We start from the raw sequence: 21,833 nt of genomic DNA, 5'->3' as shown, positions 1-21,833 counted from the left end.
ACACTACTTACTCTTGATATTGTTGAATGATCTGAAAGGAGAAAGGTCAAATAGAAGGAACAGCAAAATGGAGGAGAGAGAAATGGACCAGGAGACTCAGATTGGAGTTTATCAAAATACAATTATATTAGGAGAATGAAACGTAGAATCAATTCAGTGTGCATTAGTCTCCCTGACCCTCTTCTTGTCGTATGTATAAAAAGCTCGGCATGCCCTTCCTGCGTTCGGCATCCACATAAGTATTCTTCTCAGCTCCAGTCGCGCCTGCTTGTGAGCAATACAGGCGCTTCGGTTTAGTGCTTCACTTTATGTCTCAGTGTTCTTCGGTGTCGGCAAATGATTCAGACTCGGTGTCAGAATTTACACAAACGTTGTCACTGCAAATGAGAGGGTGTGTGTCACACAGTAAAATAGCCCTCATGTCAGCGGCAAAGGGTGAAAACTGAATTCATCAACACACTAAATGACAAAGGAGGAGCCCTGCCAGTTGTTATTGACCCCCAAAAGCCTCGTGCAGTATGAGTCCAGATATCCTGACACATGGGAGATGTGACTGTCCTCCCACTCAGGTTCTTGGCCACAATTTAGTTTCATCCCAATTAAAATCTGATCCTCCATCAGACTCATTTCTTCTTGGCCCCTTTGCAAGTGTTGGAGTGGATGGCAGTAACCATGGGTTACTGTATGCAGCTACATGAAACGCTTGCAAAACATCACAGGAAATGCGCAGTGACGAGTGCAAATTAATCATTTCAAGCCTGTGCAAAGGGACAGACTTATATCCTCGGACGTTTCATTAGCAGTGTACGGGAAAACGGAGCAAGGCGAAGCCAAAACATGTCCTGTGAGGGCAGCTGTCAGATGACAGTCGGCTCCAGCTATCAGGGGCCGTCAAGTCTCTGCTTGTCCTCTTCTATAATACTGTCCTATGAGAAATGCAGTGTCCTGTCAAATGTGCGAAAACGTGACGAACCCGTCTCTGTCTGTCTGTATATATAAACATATATGTCATGCATATATGTATATATGCATGTATGTCACCGCCTAGTCTTTGCTATAAGTCCAAATCGTATTGAGCGATACGTACCATGGGGAGGTATAAATATTTCATTTACATCGGTTTGTTTTCTCAGTCTCTCCAAGAAAGCAGGGAAATCTCTTAGCCTTTTTTTCCAAAGGCTAAGTGGAGAGAGGGAAAAAGAAAAAAAAATAGACTGCTTCAGCTGACATTTTGGACAAACAATATGTCAATATTTTCTCATGTAATTTTAATGATCATGAGTCCTCACTGAATACAGACTAAAATTAGCACGTTTCCCCTCACTAATAATCACACCGTGGTGTCCAAATGCAATTTCTGAACTAATGAATCATAATAACGACAGATAGTCCAAGAAGACGCGTCCAAATCTCGTGGCAGTGTAATGACCCGGCGCCGTTCGTCATCCAGGGCGAGCCGTGCATCACCAAGCGGCGGCTGCTTTCATACGTTTGGCAGGCTTCATCAAACAGCAGCACTGGAAGTTGTTGTTGTGTTGCAGGATTTTAGTGTAGAGGAAAATTGATTGCTCTCTTCACAATCACCAGGCAGCCCCGAGAAAATTGCACCTGCCAGGGTGGCACCTCAGTCACTTTACAACCATCGTCTCAACATATGAATCACGGAGTGGAGAGTGTGTGTGTGTGATACACTGGAGTCAGTTCATTACACACTGCCCCTATTTCTTCATGAGCGATCCAATTTTGAAGTTCGACACGGACTCTTTGCACTTTGTCAACAGGGTCCGCCTTCTCCTGACTCGACATGAAAGCTGACGGATATTGTACATTAAAAAGCCATTCTCTAATATTTCAACTTGTTGAGCGTGTGAATTCTGCATTGTTTTGACAGTCAGACCATTCACACACTGCAGTTGGTATGAAAATGATTTTGATGAGCTGCAGATTGAATGAATGGCCTTACCAGAGCTGTACTTTTCCAAATTAATCAGTGGTCTTTCTGTTTTTCAAATCAGCTGTTACATATTGTATCCATACAGAGCAGAAGGCCAGGTGACATTCTTCTCGTTGTATATCAGTTCTTTCTGAAGTTCACTGAGGCCACAGAACACATTCAGTATGTGTTGTACAGCACATCGATTGAATGGTAGATAATTGCTTCATAATATCTTGTCCTCCTGCATTTCTTTGAATGAAGGTTAAAGGTCTCCACTGTTGGAGGGGTCAGTGCAGTACAGATCTTTGTGGGAATTCAAGGTCATGGACAAGATGCTTTGGTCTCTGTCAAAGCCGATAACCCCATTTCCTATCTGTTTGCAGTATGGATTGACAGATAATTCTATAAACGCTGCTCCCATTGTGTCCAGTTGTTTGTCTGTTTTGTGGTGCGCCTCCTGCACAGCCTTTTCTTGGTGAAAGGAGATGCTCTTATGTTAATGTACTGGACTCCGGTACTCTCAGTAATGGCCAAACTAGCCGTGCTGCAACCAACAGGTACCACCCTTTCAGACCGTCAGGAACAGCACAAACTGACGTAAACTTCAAAGATTCTGTGATTATGTAAACCCAGTCAGTGAGTGATGTATGGAAATTTTACAATTGGTTTTGTGCATATAATTTCCTTCATTAATTTAATGACAGCGGCGTAAAAAGTCTGAAATGTCAAGTCGCATAAAACACGGTGCATACAAATCACTAATTGCTCATTGCATTGTGCAGTGAGCTCTTCCAAACCTGAAGACATTATGTTACCAGTTAATATGGTAAATCAGATCTGAGGGTGGCTAATCAAATAATGGTATATTTCAGGTACAAGGCTGAGTCTGATCATGGAGCCAAACACATGTAGTGTGACTTGTGTGCATGTTTGTCACTTAGGGTGATGCAGGAAAGTCTGAATATGAGTCGGAGCGATAAAGCATTCCTTCACCCAGATGAAATATTTTGACCAGCAGAAAAAAGGCCTTCATTTGCTATTTATGAAGAGCATTTTTGCACCCAAGACAAAAAGCTAGTCCCACACCTTGGTTTTTTTTTTCAATTTCCCCTGGGCTCTCCGGCGCGATGTATATTTGAACTGGATACTAGATCATGCGATGGATTATTCCTGCAGGGTTTTTTCAAGTGGGGAAAAAAAACTCTTGTCTACATGACAGGAAATGATATATGCAAATTGAAATCTCAACTAAAGATGAATGGGACTGTGAGAGCTCAGCAACACAGAGGCCATCATAAATTGATACATGAAGAAAAAAAAAGAAAAAAGAAAAGAGAGAGAAAATCAGCATGACTTGCAGCTTGAGGAAATCTATCGGGTTGCTCATACAGCTAACACACTGTGGAAAATCACTTCCAGGTACCAAGAAAAGGCAATAAACAGTTGTCATAAATAATAAAAATAATGATTTACCCCTGGCAGATCAAAATATTCACTTTTATTATTTTTTGATCATCTTGTGTTTTACTGTCAGCCAACTGTAACTAATGCTATGGTTGTGTGTGTGTGTGTGTGTGTGTGCATGCGCGGTTTTTCTGGTGCAATAAGAGGGTTTTCAGTCAGTGCAATAACTGGAGTTACCAAAAATGCAATAAAATAAAACATACATCACAAAGTTCGGTCGGGTTGGAGGCAAAAATAGCTTCATTTATATGGTCTCTTTGAAAATACAGTTTACAGAGTGCTTTGACAGACGAAGCAAAAATACTGAAAGAGCAATCTGGAATTAGAGAGAAATAAGCCCCTCGAGCCATCGGGGCTCCACACTCCCTATGGATCCCGCCTCCACACAGAGGGACACATCAATATGCACACGATACACCAGGGTCTCACACACATTCTGTATTTTTATACCAGCTCTCACAACAGATCGATAATTAACCCTCTGTTTATTTTTTTGTTTTCTCTTGTGGTGTCAGTCATTGAGATGCTGACAGCGTTGTTTTGCTTCTTTATGCACTAAGGTGTGCTTCAAAAGTTAATGATAATGAATTCTGTGGATTGTCCATAAGGCTGGGGTTAACACCACACAGTAAGACTATTTGTGGTTTGAGCCTTTCTGTGCAGACTTTACATGTTAAGTCGGTTTTTCTCTGGTTTTCACATATACATTTCAAAAAACGTGCATTAATTGATGATTCGGTATTATGTCTGTTCTTTTTTCCTTTTGCCCATAATCAACCCTTGCAACTCAGGGGTGTCACGAGGGTCTGGGGTGGTGTCGAAGAACATAGACATCATATAAGAGGAAGAAAGTGTTTGTATAGATCTATGTCGAAGAAGGGTGGATTAATGGACTGGAAAATACAAGCAGACTCAACTGGAGCAAGTCAACATTCATACAAGTTCATACAAAGGTGGACATGATATGGAAGTGGAAAACAAACACTGGTTAGAGAAATGACCTTGTGTTTCAGAGGTTTGCAAATCTGGATTAAATGCATGAATATAATTTCCCTAAGGAGATCAATAATAATCCAGACAACTGTATTATTCCCAGGGGTAGCATAGTGGTGCAGTGGCTGTTAGCATCGCAATGAGAAGGCCTGGGTTCAAAAACTGTCCAGGCCTTTCTGTGTGGAGTTTGCATGTTCTCCCCTTGTGTGTGTTGGTTTCCTCCAGGTACTCCGGTTTCCTCACACTGTCCAAAACAATGCATGCATGGATTCATGTATTCATTCATGTATTTGGTAGATGGAGTGTGTGGAATGATATTGGATATTTAGTCTGATTTACTGTATCTAGTCTGACTTTTCTAGGTGCCTCACAGGCCTGTTGGAGCAGAGAACAGCCCCCTCTTGTGTCTTGCAAATAGAGTCACAATCTAAGATTTTTATTATTTTTTTTTACATCTGAAAATAATTTTATTCAGTAAGCATGCGAACAAGTCAACTTTTAAAATGAAACACAATCACCACGACTGAATATTATAATTTTTTTTTGTTATTATTGTTCCAGAAATGAATCTGAAATGTGCTTCCTACTACTAAGGCGGAAGAAAACATCTGATTGGCTGGAGTTTTCAAAGTAGGCGGGACAACACGACGGCGTCGACCAATCGCGTTTGAGTTCACCGTCAGACACCAAAAAGTAAACAGACTTGTTTTGATCTGTCACTAAATCAAATGTCGCTCTGCGAGTCATTTTACTGCGGATTCAGTGTCACGGCGGCTGATACAATGCCATAAAACGGTTTGTTTGTTTTTCTCACGAAGTCGTCTTCCAGCGCGTGTTTGTTTGGGTTGTTTCAGCGGGCAGCTCTATATTTATAGTGCGTTACATCAGCTAGCAGGCTAACCAGCTGATAGCTCGCTAGCTCATGTTTTAAGTTGGTTCGGGTAAGCAGCGGAGTGGCAGCTTGCGGATAATCCATCACACGGACCGTGTTGGTTAATACGGCTTTACGGTCGCTGAAAACACTGAGTAAATTTGGTTTAAGTGTGTAAATGTGTCTTGTGGCAGTGGCATCTGAAACAAGCGTAACCACCCTCTTCTAGCCGCTAGCCGCTCCTCCAAGCAGGACTCCAACTTTGTGTTTCACTTTTAGTTTTAAAGCATGTGAGGTTGCACTGTGGAGCACGCTCGTGCTGCTGGACAGACAGGAAAAAGGAAAGAAAAAAAAACAAAAACAAAAACAAGGCAATGAAGCCCGAGTGCGTCGCCATGGCTGATAACGGGGCGCTGAGCCCGATGGGGGGACGCGCTGGCTCCTCAGGCCGTCCGGGCCGACAGACGTACCGGAGTTCAGCCCACTTCCGCAGCGTGCTGGACGGCCTGCTGGCGCTCAGACAGAGCGGCATCCTCTTCGACGTGGTGCTGGTGGTGGAGGGTCGAGCCATCCAAGCCCACCGCATCCTGCTGGCTGCGTCCTGTGATTACTTCAGGTATGGCTCACTGAAGCTGGCCTTGTTGTTCTGTCATTGTTTTCCTCTTGAGTGCAAAAAGGAGCATTCAGATACAACAAGTAAAGGAAAAGTATGACAGAAAACCGACTCCAAGCTGGACAAAGTAAACACACATATCTGGTGAAACACCTAAAAGTTTAGCAAATAATCACAGTTGCATAACAAAGTTGAAGTAGATGTAAAAATGAGTCCAAGTGACACAAAATGATGAATAAAAACGATTAGATATGCTTGTTTATGGCAGAGCATTTTTTTTTTTTTTTCTGTGCCCAGAGGCTTGTTGTTTATTAATTCATGTATGTATGACTTTCATCTGGCTTTATTTCAAGAAACAAGTCACCAGTCCAAACTTAATGCACATGAATAAAAAGCACAGCAGTCTGTTTACAGGCAGTATCTACAGAAATAGCATTAGACTGAGAAATTCCCAGGCGCCTCCAGGCTACTGTCTCTGTAGGTTTGCATTTCTTACACACTAAAGCAGAAATTTAATGGTATTTACATGGTTTATCACATCCATCTGAGAAGAAGACATTGCGCAGGCTCGGAGCTTAGTCCTTTTTTTAACCAAGGTTATTCAGCTGCTCCTCAGGTAACAGCCTATCATAGACCAACACCGTCATTTGATAGTCAAATAAAACTTTTTACTACAGGTCAAAAATCAGTTTCGCTTCAGTGCACAGTTAATCAGTGTAACATGTGAATCACAAATGAGGTCCGATAAAGCAGACAAGGGTCAAACCTAGATCTGGAACTAAATCAGGACAAACGTTTAAACATCACAAAATCAAAAAGAGGCTGTCATGAGGAAGTAGATGGTTCAAGGCAGGTACGTGCAAGCAGAGTGGAGAGACAACAAGCCACACCTGACACAGTCCAGGGCCAAGTGAGATGACGAACTGAAATTAAAAGGAGACATCAATATGAAACTGCAACCAGGGAAAAAAGTAAACGACTACACCCAGGATGTGTAATCTTTGATTTGTCATGTCATTTGTTATTTTAACTGGAGCAGTGTGATTCTGCACCAAGTTTTTAAATCAGTTCATGTAAAATGAAAAACTTGAACTTGTTTGTCATTGCCAGACACAAGATTACACAATTATAGAATAAACAAAAATAAGTGAATGTACTGCCATGAGTCCCGTGACTGCCAGAAATACAAAGTCAACAACCACAGCTTCAAACACAACATCAGACTGGTTGAGCACCGATAGAAGTTTTTTTTTTAATTATGTAATTTGAATATTTATATCAGATCCACTCTGTCTGTAGTGCTCAGTCACGTGTGATTATCAGGTATATCCACCACAATAAATAAAAAAATCCTGAGTTCTGATGGCTTTCCAGGAAGCTGCATGCTTCTCGCTTAAAGAGCCACCATTCACTGGAGGTGTTAAATCATTATGTAATAACTTCACAACGTGAATAACAGTTCTGGGCTTCAGCAGCAGCAGAAGCGCAGCGACACAGATGACACCTTCTCCTCAGCGCACGCTGTGTAACTATCAGATGCAGACATGTTTAGTCCCGGTGCTGCGATATGGGGAGGCGTTCACTGACACACCTGCGCTTAACAGCACGCAGCTGTTTCTCCTGCAGGAACTGTGATCGCTTTGGCACGTGAAGCCAGTCCTATTGATCATCCCGTCACGCTTTAAACGCCCAAAACTTGCCAAACAACTCGCATGCTGGACGACTCTGCAGCATCGCTTTGGCTCGACTTTTCTGTCGGCGCTTACTTACTTGCCCGCTGACGTTGTGACTCAAACCTTTATGCCAACATTAAATAGGTCACAGATAAATATTCACACTCAGCTGTCAGTGAGCGTGACGAACCGTGGAGTCAATACATGACTTTAGCGGCGTATGTTGGTGGGATGGTGGTTTACTGTGCAGAGGTGGAAAAAGATTTTCTGCTTGTCTGCTTTGTGTCAGTGAATTCTTGAGCTCTGCTGCTGGTAAGTTGCCCCATAATCCCACTGTAAAGCCACAGCTGGCTAAAGAAGCAGCTCTGGCAAACCTTTTACAAATAAGCTTTTACTTTATGCAGCTGGACATGCTTTGTACCAGCAGCCGAAAGGAATAACAATGTGTTCAACAAAGGTTGAAGTCCTGTGAAGGTTTTCTGATCAGGAGCAATAATTCAATTTTCTTGTGTCATTATTTATCTATGATCATCTTATCTTATAGTCTAGTATTCAGCTTTTTTATTGGTTGGCAGTACCTTCCTGTTATGCACTAATAATAAAGGCAACGCATTTCTGCCTTGGTGGCTTAACGCCTGCTGCTGTAAACAAACTTCAGCTCCAAATTTGTCATCGTTTGTTTGTATTAGTTCTTGACAAACAGCTTTTGTGTGCATAACTTAATCCTCCTGCTTTGGCAAAGATATATATTTTTTGCACATACTGTGCACCAGTAAACCGTAACATTCTGACCTATCCCAGTATTATGTGCACGTCACCCTTTGTCCGTTGTACCCATCAAACAGAGATGTGTTGTGACAACTTCCCACCATTGTGTGTCACTTTATTTCAACATTACATCATGCATGGTGGCAACAGGCCAGAAATCAGAACCACAAAACACAAAAATCAGGGGAAAAGTGACAAAAGCCCACAAATTCTGCTTGCTGTTCTGATGTGCAAAACTGGTGCAAAATATATCCTACGTTAAGGTGCCTTGTTAGAGAAATTGTGTTATTCACTAGTTGTTATTGCAGTTTGTAATGTTATGGATTCGTGTCATGGCTGTACACTGCACATCGAGCCGTGCTGGTGCTCGGTACTGTTTTGGTTTATTGAGCAGAGATTGCGTGGTGGATCAGTGTCTTGTTAATGGGTCAACAGATGTGTTGATATATAATGTATAAAACCTCACTTCCTCAGGGGCATGTTTGCTGGAGGCCTTCGGGAGACTAAGCAGAAGGAGATTCCCATTCATGGAGTAACTTACAACGCCATGAAGAAAATCCTGGACTACATCTATACATCAGAGATTGAGCTGGACCTGGAGTGTGTGCAGGAAGTCCTGATCGCCGCCACGCTGGTGCAGGTGAGCTGCTGTTAGTCTTTTGCTCAGAAGTGTCAGTCATTGTGCAGTTTTGTTGATCCTGTTTTGTTTTTGCTGTCCAGCTGGAGAAAGTCATTGGCTTCTGCTGCGACTTTCTCGTCTCCTGGCTGGACGAAAGCAACATTTTGGAGGTGCACAAGCTGGCCGACCTGTACGGACTGCAGCAGCTCAACGCCAGGCTGCACTCCTACATGCTCAGGAACATCCAGACTCTGTCTCGGACCGACGTGTATCGGCAGCTTCCCGAAGAGGAAGTCTTCAAAGTCCTGAGCAGCAACGAGCTCCAAGTGAGCTGCGAGAACGAGGTGTACGAGGCGGCGCTTCACTACCACTACAGCCCCGAGCAGGTGGAGACTGACCAGGTCTACTTGCAGGTCAGTGAGAAGGTGCGTCTGCGTTTCGTTCTCGTCCCCGCTCAGCTCCGCTCGGCCTTCGTCTCACCCGCTCAGATTTGCGGTTAACTACGCCTGTGTCTTTTTTGACCCGAAGGACAACCTGAAGATGCTGGACGCCGTGCGCTTTTGCCTCATTGAGAGGTCGGTGTTGCAGAGGCTGCACGGCAGGCTGAACCAGTGTCCGCTGAAGGACTCGGTCTCGGCCGCTCTCCGCTACCACGAGCAGGAGGTGTGGCAGCCCGTCCTGCAGAGTCCGCTCACCCAGCCGCGCTCCACCTTCAGCTGCATCATGGGCTTCGGGGGGATGTTCTCCGCCTCCTTCGCCGACAGCGAGCACCTGTTTCAGGTTTACCACCCGAGCTGGAGCGAGTGGAGGACGCTCAGTGCGGCGAGCACGCCCCGCATGTCCAACCAGGGCATCGCCGTGCTCAACAACTTTATTTATCTTATTGGAGGGGACAAAAACACCAGTGGCTTCAGAGCAGAGACCCGCTGCTGGAGGTAAGATAACGGGGCCTTCTCTCTATGATGCGAGAATCCTCACCACTTCTTAAGTCTCACTGGAATTTAATTCCAACATCTGACTCATTTTTACATTTGCTTGGCTTTGCAATGGACAATAAACCGACGTATTTTCAGATTTCCTGTGAAGAAAAGCATATTTTCCTTGAAATCAAACCCGTGTGCTTGAATGGTGGTTGTAGTGGTCAGCATTCTCCGCCTCACAGCAAGAAAATCCCTGGTTCAGTTCCATTCCCTGAGTGTGTGTGTGTGTGTGTGTGTGTGGTTTTTAGTACTCCAGTTTCATCACACAATCTAATTAACATGTGTTTGAGGTTCATGGCAGAATCGAATGCCTGTGAATGTGTGTTTTCATGGTTGTCTGGAAAATGTCTGGAAGACTTCCCTCCTCCTGACAGTCGTGATCTAATCAGTTTTTTCTTCTGGCTTGTTTGAATGATTGACTGTGTAAACATGAAGTCCAGAAAACAGCCCTGCAGCAGTGTCTGGACAGTCGCTATTCTTGGGTCGGCCTGTACCACATGATCTCCATCAGCAGATGGAGTTTGCCTCGTTGTCATAGAAACACTTTAGGAGCACTCAAACAGCCGCTTCTTGCTTGTGTTGGTTTTACAGCTAAGATTAAGAACAGTTTCACTAAAAGGTGTGGTTAAATAATGGGTTTTTTTTTTTAATTGTCTGGCTGTGGCTCTGGTTGCAGTCCGGGTTGGGTCGCCTTCCCATCCCAGGGTTGACGGTTTGATTCCCGCTCGCTGTCCACGTGGGCGCGGTGTTCCCGATGGTGTGAGAGTACTTACAGTGTAGCCGCCGCCCTGCTGTGTGTGTGAGTGTGTGAAAAGGTTGCGAGCGAATGTGCAGGATCATGCGGCGTGCATTAAGACCGCCGATGCAGTGAAATGTTTACGTAAGTGAAATCCATCTAGACTGCCGGGAGAAAAACAGAAACAAGAATCTGCTAATCTTATCAACTCCATGCGCTGATGATCATGTGATGTGATCAAAGGACCCGAACAGCCGTCAAATCATATTCAAGACAGAAAGGTTACCAGCAGAAAACAGAACAGAATCAGGGTGCTTGCTTTATTTAGCTCAGACTGTGACTGACACTGGATTCCTAGTACTGTAAATAAATCCCCCAAACACTGCAGTGGTCTTCTGGTTACTCATGATGAAGAGAAACATTCGTTTTTAGGAACTGTTTAGAAAAAAATTGGACTATTAGGGGAAACCCGGGCACATAAACTGTGTGTATCTTCGCTGATAGGTGAGAGAGGTAATAACCGTGAGCGCAGGTCATGAAGGAACAAAATCACAGCCGTAAATTTGATGGCAGGAAAAAGGCAGTTCATAGATAGGAGTTTCTGTGCATGCAAAAACAAGTATAATGTCATTAAAGAGTATGATTATGGCGAGAGGTGTGTTGTTGATTGAGTTTTCATGCATTTGGGGAGATAATTGAAGTAAATTAAAGCAGCAGTTGCTGCTCTGTGGCGACATATAATATTGTAATTTTTGGTTGAAGTGTTATTATGGTTCAGGAGCGAAAAGAGATGTATGCTTTCAGTGATCCTGTTTTAATAGATAATGTGTTTTTTTGTTGTTGTTTTCTCTCATTTCCCTTCACTGAGCTTCCCCCGAGACGGCGCCTGGCCCTCCGGCGAGGCCCGTCTCCCACCGATCTCTCAGCTGATTGCATTCGTTTCCTTTCAGCTGGGCTCATATTAAAAATGGATCATTTGACGCTGAGTTCCTTTTTTTTCTGCCCTTTGCAGGTACGACCCTCGCTGCAACAGCTGGTGCTTGATCCAGCCGCTGCAGCAGCAGCACGCAGATCACTGCGTCTGCGTTGTGGGCGGCCATATTTACGCCGTCGGCGGGCGGGACTACAGCAGTGAGCTGGACTCGGTGGAGCGCTACGACCCGCACACCAACACCTGGGAGTTTGTTTCCCCCCTGAAGAGAGAGGTATGAAACATGAAGGAAGGAATGCGCGTAATGCCGGCTCTGTCCACACGGTGGTGCTGCGGACTCATGTGTTACTGCGTTTCATTCTGGTTTTCTCCCCAGGTGTATGCCCATGCTGGAGCAGTGGTGGATGGGAAAATGTACATAACCTGCGGGCGCCGGGGAATGGCGTACCTGAAGGAGACCTACTGCTTCGACCCCGCGGCCAATCAGTGGACGGAGTGCGCGGAGGGACCGGTGGGGCGGGCGTGGCACGGCATGGCGGCGCTGAACGGACGCGTCTACGTCATCGGGGGAAGCAACGACGAGCGCGGATACCGCCGGGACGTCCTGAAGGTACGGCATCACATGGGTGGGGGGGGGGCAGGGTGGCGGGACGGACTGATCAACAGGGTGAAATGTCTCCTGCTGTTTTTCACTGATTTCTTCTGGAGGATCTTTATGTCTAAACTTCATTTATTGGTCGTATATTGATGGACGGAGTCACAGCAAGAAATATTAAAGCTTCTAATACATGTTTTTTTTTTTTTTCAAATAAAATCTTTGTTCATCCAGCTCAGCATTCAGAAAAAAAATGTAACAGAAATGCTCATCATGCTATTTTTGAATCCTTTCTCCCGCTGTTTCTTTGTGTTTTTTTTTTCTCCGTCCCCTGTTTCCTCGTGTCACCTGTTGTCCTTTTTCCTGTCAGATTTTAAATAGAGCGTCCTTCCACTGTGTTCTTTGTCCAGCCCTGTTTACCTTTTCAGTGAAGGCCAGTGTGAGCGGAGAAGGCCTGAAGGTTGGACTTTCTGAGCTAATTAGATTGATTTCTGGGCGCAGCAGAGCAGCGTCCTCCGACAGGGGTTACCACTGTTTTGACAGAACTTTGTAAGTGTGGAAACTAATTAATGTCTTTCTCTTTCTAATCAGGTGGCGTGCTTCGACCCTGCAGCCAACTCCTGGTCTTTAGTGACTCCTCTGCCCGCTGGGCACGGCGAGCCCGGAGTGGCCGTGCTCGGCGGTCGGATCTACGTCCTGGGAGGACGCTCGCACGACAAGGGCAACAGGATGAAGTACGTTCACGTGTACAACGCCAGCGCGGACGAGTGGGAGAGCGGGACCGAGTTCAAGGACCGGGTCTCCGGGCTGGCGGCGTGCGTGGTGCTGGTGTCCCCCGCCGTCATCGCTCAGGCCCGGAGCTGGGAGCAGCGCACCAAGGCCTCATGGGAGGAGGTCGACATGGACGACTCGGAGGACTCCAGTGAGGACTGAGGCTGCCGCGCCGCGCCGAACACTCTCATGCACTTTTCTCATTCAGCACGCTGAGTTTTCTGCACTTTCTTTGTGGCATTGCTTCCGGTGGCATCGTGTCGTTTTTTTTTTTTTGCATGTTGATCACTTTGAGTGCCTCTGAACAAGAACACCATTCAGGACATTTCCACACTTCCTGTTCTTTCTCAGAACCGATCAAACCAGCTGTGCGTTCCTGTGTTTCACTGGAGAACGGTGTGTGTTCAGATCCTCCTCTGCCTGTTCAGACTGTCCGAGCTCGCCCTTCATCATCTTCTCCTCACACTGGATCTGCTTCTGCAGCCTAACAGAACTTTTCTACAATCAAATTACTTAAAGCGTTAAAAGAGTACCGGCTATGCAACAAACCCCCCCGTAGTTTGGAGTATTTTTAGCCACCTTTGGGTTTTTTTTTTCCTTTTTCACCACATGAGCGTCTACTTACTTTCGTCCCTTTGTCAAACTGAGCAGCTTTTTGATTTTTGCCAAGAGTTACACTGGATTTAATATCGCGCTCAAACTGCTCGGAAAACAATAATCGAATCAGAATTGAACGTTCAAACATTGTGCCTTTATTTGTGGTTACGTTCTGAGCCCGTAGGTTACTGTGCCTCTGTTATCGTCACTTTGTGAAAATGCAGAACTGATTCACGTTGGCGTCTGAACAAAACTCACGCTGCGTCGTGTCGCTGTGAAGTCTTGACATCTGTGTCCTGAAATCCAAACCGTTACTGTATCTTTAAGCCCCGTCCGTCACCGGTTATGGTTAAACTTATTCGACATCCAAAGCTTTGCTCCACGTCTCTTTTTAGTAACTCTTTTCACAGTGATTTATCGAGAAGAAAAGGTTAAATGATCACCATCACCACTCTGCTTCCTTAATTTGTTATTTAATCCAATACATGCAGGTACGGGAGCTATTTAAAAAGTTGGAAAATTGGAAGAATGCAATTTATTGGAAATGTTGTGAAACCATTATGCAAAATTAATGTACACATTTTTATTAAAACCAGAAAAGGGTACATGCAGTGTTTGTTGTGTGCATGCTGGGACGAGATTTTGGGTTTTAACAGCAATATTTATGAGAATTCATGAGCTGTGACTTTACAGGCCAGTGCAGTGAACACCTGGGTACTTTTCCGCCACGTCTGGACCTCCATCCTCCAGTCAGCGTTTATGTTGGATCAAGACACGGCAGCCGTTTCTGGGAAAGATAGTTCAGCGCTGCAGAGTTGCATGGACAAAGTTTGATCCGGTTTCTGAGCCAGTGCAGTGTTTAAGAGAGAACTTTGGATAAATCTCATAGAAACTTGTATCTTAATTGTTTTTTTGGCTCACCCAGAGGTTTCTGTTGTTGCCCTTTTGTTTAAACCAGCTCCGTTTCATAAATATGGAGTCCTCCTCACAGCTGGCTGTCTCCCTGTTTGAACTCCTGACGCTGGCGGCGGCTGCTGCTGCTGCTGCCTCGTGCCTTTTTTTATTCCACCCAGTCTCCACTAGTTCCTCTCCATTTGGCCGTAGACTCCATCAGCTTTATGAAGGCTGACTGCTGTTTCATCTGCATCTGTTACCCCCCACCAGCTCTGAGTGAGCGCACCCCCACCCAAACCCCCCCCCTGTTTCTTTCACACTATTGTGCCAGCCCCCAGCAACCAGTCTGCTAGGATGTGCTGACACCGGCTCTGGACATCCAGGATCAACAGTCGCTGGTGTTTGTGTTGCAGCCTTTCGATTGCGAGGCTGTAGTACCGCCCCGGGAGTACTCAAGACATATGTCAGGCACTTAACCAGGGCGGCGGCGGGCTGAAAACATCTGAGTGCGGGTCGATCTCGTGCTCTTTGCGAGACCATTATCGGTGCAATTAAAAGGCCCGTATTCGCCTTCGCTGCAGCGCTATGCAGATTAAACCCCGAGGAGTTGGGGACGTGTGAGTCGGGGGGACTTTTTGCTTAAGTGGCTGCTTTTATTCTCACTTGTCCAGCTGTGCAGGAGGAGAGGAGGCCAGTGGAAATCAATCAGGGACAAAGAGCGTCACCTGTGGATGGAGAGCTGGACTGCGGCCCTTTGTGTGGCAGATATTATTCTTCCTGGAAATCTTATTGAGCGGAGCGGTTTCCCCCTCCCGCCAGGCGGCCGAGACATTAAAGCAGCCCGGTGTTCGAATCACAACACCTCTGGTGCATTTCCAGAGCAACACGCATGCAGACAGTACAGCGCGTTTAGCATCACTGTGCATCCTCACAAAACAATGTTGATTCTGCTGCTTCGCCACAGAATAATTTACCCGTCTTTGCAACTCCTGGTCTTTGTTTTACAAACAAAAAACATTTAAAAACATTCCAGATTTAAGGCTGGTTTCCTCTTTGACACAGTTGCAGAATGTTTAATGTTAAATCTGCTCAATTTTATTGTAATCAGAGAAAAAGATAAATGATTCTTGATAGCTGCAAAAAACTGACCTAATTTTAAATCTATTACTAAGGGAATAAAAAAAAATCCCCTTCAAATGTTTGCACTGTGATGCTAACACAAAATTTTTTGGACATTTTTGAAATGAGAGCCTCATTTTTGGAGTTTAATTCAAAATCTCGTATTAATTCGAATACAACAAATCATTTTTCCCCCCAAAAAGCCATGATCAAGAATCTCTGGTTGAGTTATTGAAGTATATTAGTAAGAAGTTATGTAAAATAAATATACTGCTGATACATATAGGAAGTATTTAAGAATGTTGATGTCCAATGTAACTCACCGATTTTCCCTTTAAATATTTCTTCCCCATATCTTTCATTTGTGTTTTGAGGGTTTCAGGCATCAGGTTAAAACTTGAAGGTTTATGGCAGCTTTTTTGGTTTTTGAAGATTGGTTGACTGAACTGAAATCGTTTGCCCTGCGGTCCGAGTATCAAAAGCTTTGCAGAAGATGGTTTCCCGGTGGTGTAAATAACGTTCTCTTAACTGAACTAGTAATGATCAATATCCCACATGCACAGCACACATCAGGCCTCATGTTTATGCCTTAAGAAGACTCCAATAATTTATTTTCCACTTCACCAAAATCTTGTAAATATTTTCAACATTTCATTTCGTCTTACGGAAATGAACTCCGTCAGGATTCAGGAGCAGGATAGGGAATAAAGGATCCCAAACAAAACCACTTTCATGTCTTAATCAGATTTTTTTCACCCCCTTTCAGGCAGAATGATCTTAAATTTCCAGAGTTTTTTCGAAACGCCAGCTCCAGGGGGATCTCCTTTAACCTGAGCTTCATCTCTGCGACCTTCTGACCCTGCAGAGTAGATTCCTTTAAAGAGCTTTGATTTCTCCTCCTGTTTGAAAATGAACTGAAGTCTGAAGTAGAGTAAAAGGCTGCTAGATAATGAATAGTACTAATATAAAATCTCTATCTCACTACGCTCAGGCTGCTCCTGGGTGATGACTTCCTTCTTCCCCCCCACTTCCCCATCCTCCTCCTCTTCCTCCTCCTCCTCCTCCTCCTCCCTGCTGGATTTACAACAGTCATTAGCAGCTCATATCCACTCATGGCGGAGGCGATGAGCCCGGTCTGTGTTTTTCAGCTGTGAAAAGGAGCCAACAGCCCCCCATTTTCATGCTTTTTAAGGGTCATTGACATGAGGAACGAGGGGCTGTGTGATGCTTTATGTGCCGGTGGGTAAACCCCAGCAGGTGAGCCCCGAGTCGCGGTAATGCTCGCTCTTTAATGCATGCTGGGCCCGTCGAAACGACGGCGTAGTTCTCATTAGATCAACAAAGAGGAAATCCAAACAAACACCTCCAGAGGGTGTTCTGCTTATCAGGGCCGGCCAGGTGCAAAGTATGCAGATGTGCTCTCGCTGGCCCAGACAGCTGTGCAATACACTCATTCATTCAGGAAACTTGTGAAATGCAGATGAAAATCTCAAACAGGAAACGTAAATTTTAAAAGTTCTGAAAGTTTTGTGGGAATAATGTGGAAGAAAATATCAACGAAGGAATCAGTTTGACTTTATGTTACAAAATTTCTTACATAGAATTATTAGTTGTGCAGGTTTTCCTTCCTTTGTGAGTCTGCTGCCACAAAATTGTGTGTTAAAATGTTAAATCAGCTCATTTAAATCTGATTGTGAAATTACAAAGAAGAAAATCAATTTCAAACCATTCTCCTTCATGGATTTATTTAGACTTCACATCACAGCTTGAAAACAGAAATACGGTGCACACTTTACTCATCTTTTTTTTTTTTTTCTTTACAAAAATAATATATACAACTGGGTGCGTGGCACGGAAATACAAAATAAATAAACAAATAAGGACAATCAATCGCTTAGCGTGGTGATCCACACTTTGGCTGCACTCAGCACAATAAATCCTCACGGTCGGAACAGAAGACAGCAACAGGCAACTCCTTTTACTTTTACTTTTATTCTTCCACTTTCCATTTTTTTCATTCCTGCTTTCAGCACCCGGCCTTCAGCCTGTTCGGGACATGCATTCTCACGGCGGTGAGCGCTGCACCGGATGTCTGATCGCATGTTGCGGCAGCGGCGAACTCTCTCTCAGTCAGCGCCGAGCATCACCAGCAGGAGTAAGAAAACAGAGGATACTGGCTCCACTCGGCCACGTTGCCGTGGTGATACCCATGGTGCACCGCCTGCGTGGTGTAGTCGGCGGTGAGGTGGGGAGGCGGGGGGTACTGGGCCGGCCCGGGGCCGCTCCACTGGCCCAGGTGCTGCTCGGAGCTGTAGGGGCCGTAGATGTGGTGGCCGATCACCCCCGGCTTCCCGCTCTGGGCCACGGACATGTTGAGCACCCCGCTGTACTCCTGGGGACCGGGCAGGGCCTGGGGGCCGCAGTGGGACGGGCCGATCTCGTGCGCGCGGAGCTTGGACGACTCGTGGTCGGGCACGGTGGCGACGTCTGGAGCCCGGGACTCGAAGCTGCTGCGGCCCGACCCGCTGGCGCTGCTGCCGACGCTGGAGGAGGGAGACGGAGACTTCCCGTACTCGTGAAACCTGGACAGTGAAAAGAAGACAGTCATCGTTCTCTTCACAGAGACTCAGCGATCGAATTCAATGCAGGGTTTTAGCAGAGCTCACTTGTATGGCTGGTAAGAGGCCGGAGTGGGAACCAGCTGCTCCGTGTTGTACATCTCTCTGGCGTCCGCCCCGGCAGGAGAGCTGGTCGCCACGTTGTTCTCCCGCTCGGCTCCCCAAGGGGAGTAACGCTCCTCCTTAATGGCGTCCCCGACTTTCTTTTTGGGCAGCTCCACTTCCTCCTCCTCGAAGCCCTCAAACGATGAGGGGCAGAACTCTGACAGGATGAAAATTATCAGATGAGATTAAGAGTATAACACAAGAAGGAAGAGCTGCAGTCGGACGACAGGACTACCTGACGCTCTGTCCTCCTCGCAGTCTTTGCTCAACATGTCCGACGTCTTGCTCCTTTTTTCCAGGCATGCTGGGTTCTTGTTTGCACGTCTGAAAAAGAACAGAGCTCATTTCCACGGTTCTGCAAGCAGCGCCTTGATTACTGAATACAAAGTTCTTCAAAAACAAATGAAATATTTGGAAGTAGGGTAGTCTCTGTTCTCAGTATTTCCTTCCAATTCCCTCTTCCTCCTCATACTCCTTCACTGTACTGCCTCTTCTCTGTTTGCATGAATTTTACCTTTGTGCCTCTGAGTAATAAAAAAATAAACTCTCCACCAACCTTTTCTTATTAGTTCCCTCATCCCGGAACCCTTTGGCAAACGGGTTGTGGTCGATCTTCAGTTTTGTGATCTGCGGGAGAGGGCTGGTTAGATCAGGTCAGACATCAGCCATGCTTTGGTTCTCGTGTCGGTCTGCAGCGACAGAAGTGGACCTTGGTATTCTGGTACGCCGTGACCGCAGTGAAGGACGTCTCGGGGAACGTGAAAGTCTGAAAAACACTCCAGCGGACACTGAAGAGGTCGTCGGCCTGGACGATGTGGAAGCGCGGGTGGTAGCGATGCATTGAGTGCAAAATGATCTGCGGACAGGAGAATGACTTAGATTTGAAAGTTCTGGCTCAGATGATGCCGGTTCATTCAGTATGTGACTGTAAACTTTCTTTATATCACAAGGAAACGTTTTGATCGTTCTACTCACGTGTCCATGCTGGTCAAGCGTATTGTTGGTGAGCTTGAGCTTGAGGAAGGAGACGGACTGCTTCATCCAGTGGCTCCCCGGGGCCGGAGAGTCCGGGTGGAGGTAGGTCCTGCAGGGAGGCTGAGGCTCCGCTTTTCCTGCCACCTCCCACTTTTCTTTATTCCACTGTAGGAAGCAGACGGATAGTCAGTCTGTCGCAAAGCAGAGTGATTTACTGAAGAAGCTTCATGTTCTTCCCTTCCCACTGCGGAGGGGAGTGTGATGGCCGGCCATTACCACCCACAGAGGCAGGGGGTAGGCAGTACAGTGGGCTCCCAGCAGGGGATAGAAAAACAGGAAGAGATAGCACCCTTTGATGTAGAGGGGGGTGATAAAGAGGGGGTGTTTTGTCTGGGGTACTTGGGAATACCTACATCCATTTTGATGAATGAGTGACTGAACTACAAGTTAATAAAAGTTATTTCTTGATATTGGGGAACAAAAGGAAGAATCATTTCTGTTTGATTTACCTTATACCTGAATCCGTCCTCTGGAACCATGTCAACCAGTAAGATATATTTGGCGCATGGAATAAGCCCCGATATGTTCACTTTACAGTGTGGAAACATTCTCCTAGAAAAGCGAGGAAGAAATGACAAAACACAGCAACAATTACCCAAAACATTGTATATGAGCACACACAGAAAACACAGCAGTCCTGTACCTGCCCGATTTAGTGATAATCATCTCTGTCCCGATCTCATGAAAGGTCTTCCAGAGTTCAGGGTCTTCCAGATTCATCCTGATGTTGCTCTGCAGATACGCATCAGGACCGGCAGGCGTGGAGGAAGGAGGAGGGCCACTGAAGTTGGACTTCAAGTCTGCAGAAAAATTAAAATATATTACAGTGATGCTTTTCTAGAAGTAATAAAGTCATCGGGATAAAGTAGGATGCAGGTAAAAACATGCTAAATTGATTTAAAAAAAACACTGAGGGGAAACTAAAAGAAAACTTTATTAAATTGTTACTTCAAACTGGAGAAAGCCAGATTGTGCCCACCTCTGATGGACTGCATTCTTCAGGTCCAGTTGCAGCACAAGTAAAGACGCTTTTGCATGAAAGGCCGAAATACAATCCAACAGTGAGGGAAATCCAAAGTGTGTCTTCAGCTCTGCTTCGCGTCCTCGGCGTCCTGCCTCATGTGTGGAGGTAAAAATCCCGGCGCTGAAGAGAAGTCAGAAGGTCAGTCTGCTGCGTGGCTGCAGACTTTTGAGGGATGCTTGAGTCCTGCAGGAAGAGGTGACCATGACTTTTAAGGAGATCCCAGCAGTAGGTGGGGCCTAGAGAGCCATTGCCTGGCTTTGAAGTGGCACAATGATGAGTCGGTGTCCCGCTGTGATTGGAGGGTGCTGGAAATCAAAGAGACTTAACAGAGCCCTGATACCGTCCCCACAGGAAGGGGGATGGAGGAAATGCATCTTTATGAACTGCAAGGAAACTTTAAAACAAACATGGATGAATATCAGTGCAGATCAGATTTTGCAGCGACGCCGGCGTCAGTATAAATGTCTTTAACTCTCTCTCACACACACACTCAACCACATATGAGATTGCCATTTAGTGTGTTTGTGCAATGTAGTAAATGCCTGGTAAAATTCATTTGACACATCTGAGAGAAATGCAGTGGCGGGGCCGTTTAGATGGGTGATGCTCTGCAGTGTGTCCATCATTTTCTGCAACATCTGTTGCCTTTAAGAGGAAAATGGAAATTAAGAATGACTTTAATCTTAGTAATTTGATTTATTATTTATTGATTTGCATGACTACATTTACAGTTCTATTAATTTTTGGTGCTCTTGACAGAGGGATGACGGTGGGAGGGGAAACTCTGTAAACCTATAATGGTGTGATGATAACATGAAGTCCTTCCGCAGGTAACTTTCACCTGGGGGCATCCCCCACAGTCTGCAGGCTCTGCAGGGAGTGGTGTGTGTGTGTGTGTGTGTGTGTGTGTGTGTGTGTGTGTGTGTGTGTGTGTGTGTGTGAGAGTGGGGGCGGTGGGGGAGTTGTGTATTGAGGTGTCTAGACAAGCCCACGCTCTGACAGATAATCTCATTAGGCCGGTTTCCCCTTGAAGGAGCTGCTCTCTCCGTGTGGAGGACGCCCTGTGTGCAGGCAGGCAATTAACCGCCAGTTAGCACCACGAGCCCAAGTCAGCCCTGAATGGGACAGGAGGAGTCGCAGAATAAAGACCTGCAACAACAGCCAGGTCCGGGCAAAATCCACGGGTGTCACTATTCATGAGCCTGTCTCCGCCTATGTTGTACCACATCACCGCAGGGAAAACAAATGCTAAACGCCGCGGGCGTTAGCATAGAGGGAGGAACAAATCGAACAGCGGCTCCCCTCTCCTCGCGTCCACCGGCATAGAAATCTGAATGGGGGAGACTTTCATGTCTCAGTCTGTCATCTGGCACAGACACACCACTTCCGCTTGTGTTTCTGATTGTATTCTCCGTCCTGTGTGCTGCATACATACAATGGGCTCTGTAGGCGCAGCGCTCTCGCCCCGAAACACAAAAACACACAGGAAAC

The 21,833-nt window shown here is 45.7% G+C and overlaps 2 protein-coding genes across 3 annotated transcripts; one reads left to right on the top strand and one right to left on the bottom strand.

Annotated features, from left to right (window-relative positions):
• Positions 1-5,077: 5,077 nt before the first annotated feature.
• On the top strand, positions 5,078-14,152 carry klhl22 (kelch-like family member 22). 2 transcript variants are annotated; one of them, XM_030105358.1, is made up of 7 exons: positions 5,078-5,880; positions 8,793-8,958; positions 9,039-9,350; positions 9,466-9,872; positions 11,666-11,858; positions 11,961-12,194; positions 12,771-14,152. In XM_030105358.1, the coding sequence occupies exons 1-7, from the start codon at positions 5,639-5,641 to the stop codon at positions 13,110-13,112; spliced, it is 1,896 nt and encodes a 631-aa protein (XP_029961218.1). In that variant the 5' UTR covers positions 5,078-5,638; the 3' UTR covers positions 13,113-14,152. The 2 variants fall into 2 exon arrangements, with proteins under 2 accessions (XP_029961218.1, XP_029961217.1); XM_030105357.1 differs by having other exon boundaries at positions 9,039-9,362.
• A 3,551-nt stretch (positions 14,153-17,703) lies between these two features.
• Positions 17,704-20,313, bottom strand: tbx16 (T-box transcription factor 16). Its single transcript, XM_030105095.1, has 9 exons — positions 20,298-20,313; positions 19,962-20,118; positions 19,768-19,870; positions 19,259-19,423; positions 18,993-19,139; positions 18,840-18,910; positions 18,519-18,607; positions 18,227-18,440; positions 17,704-18,142 (listed from the first exon to the last, which is right to left on the bottom strand). Exons 1-9 carry the CDS (start codon positions 20,311-20,313, stop codon positions 17,704-17,706), a joined length of 1,401 nt encoding a protein of 466 aa, XP_029960955.1.
• Between the last annotated feature and the right edge of the window lie 1,520 nt (positions 20,314-21,833).

This window comes from Salarias fasciatus, chromosome 12 (genome assembly GCF_902148845.1).
Source record: "Salarias fasciatus chromosome 12, fSalaFa1.1, whole genome shotgun sequence".
Classification (NCBI taxonomy): domain Eukaryota; kingdom Metazoa; phylum Chordata; class Actinopteri; order Blenniiformes; family Blenniidae; genus Salarias; species Salarias fasciatus.
Note: the sequence above shows the minus strand (reverse complement) of the source record. Positions and strands in the feature narration are given on the sequence as shown.

What these genes read in the sequence shown, in the direction of transcription:
- klhl22 (XM_030105357.1), top strand. Translation starts at nt 5,639, where the DNA reads ATGAAGCCCGAGTGCGTCGCCATGGCTGATAACGGGGCGCTGAGCCCG. An exon ending in ACTTGCAGGTCAGTGAGAAG is followed by an intron (nt 9,363 to 9,465) that starts GTGCGTCTGCGT and finishes TTTGACCCGAAG; the next exon opens with GACAACCTGAAGATGCTGGA. An exon ending in GCAGAGACCCGCTGCTGGAG is followed by an intron (nt 9,873 to 11,665) that starts GTAAGATAACGG and finishes TGCCCTTTGCAG; the next exon opens with GTACGACCCTCGCTGCAACA.
- tbx16 (XM_030105095.1), bottom strand. An exon ending in CGCTTGACCAGCATGGACAC is followed by an intron (nt 19,140 to 19,258) that starts GTGAGTAGAACG and finishes TCCTGTCCGCAG; the next exon opens with ATCATTTTGCACTCAATGCA. An exon ending in CGGCGTACCAGAATACCAAG is followed by an intron (nt 18,911 to 18,992) that starts GTCCACTTCTGT and finishes CCTCTCCCGCAG; the next exon opens with ATCACAAAACTGAAGATCGA.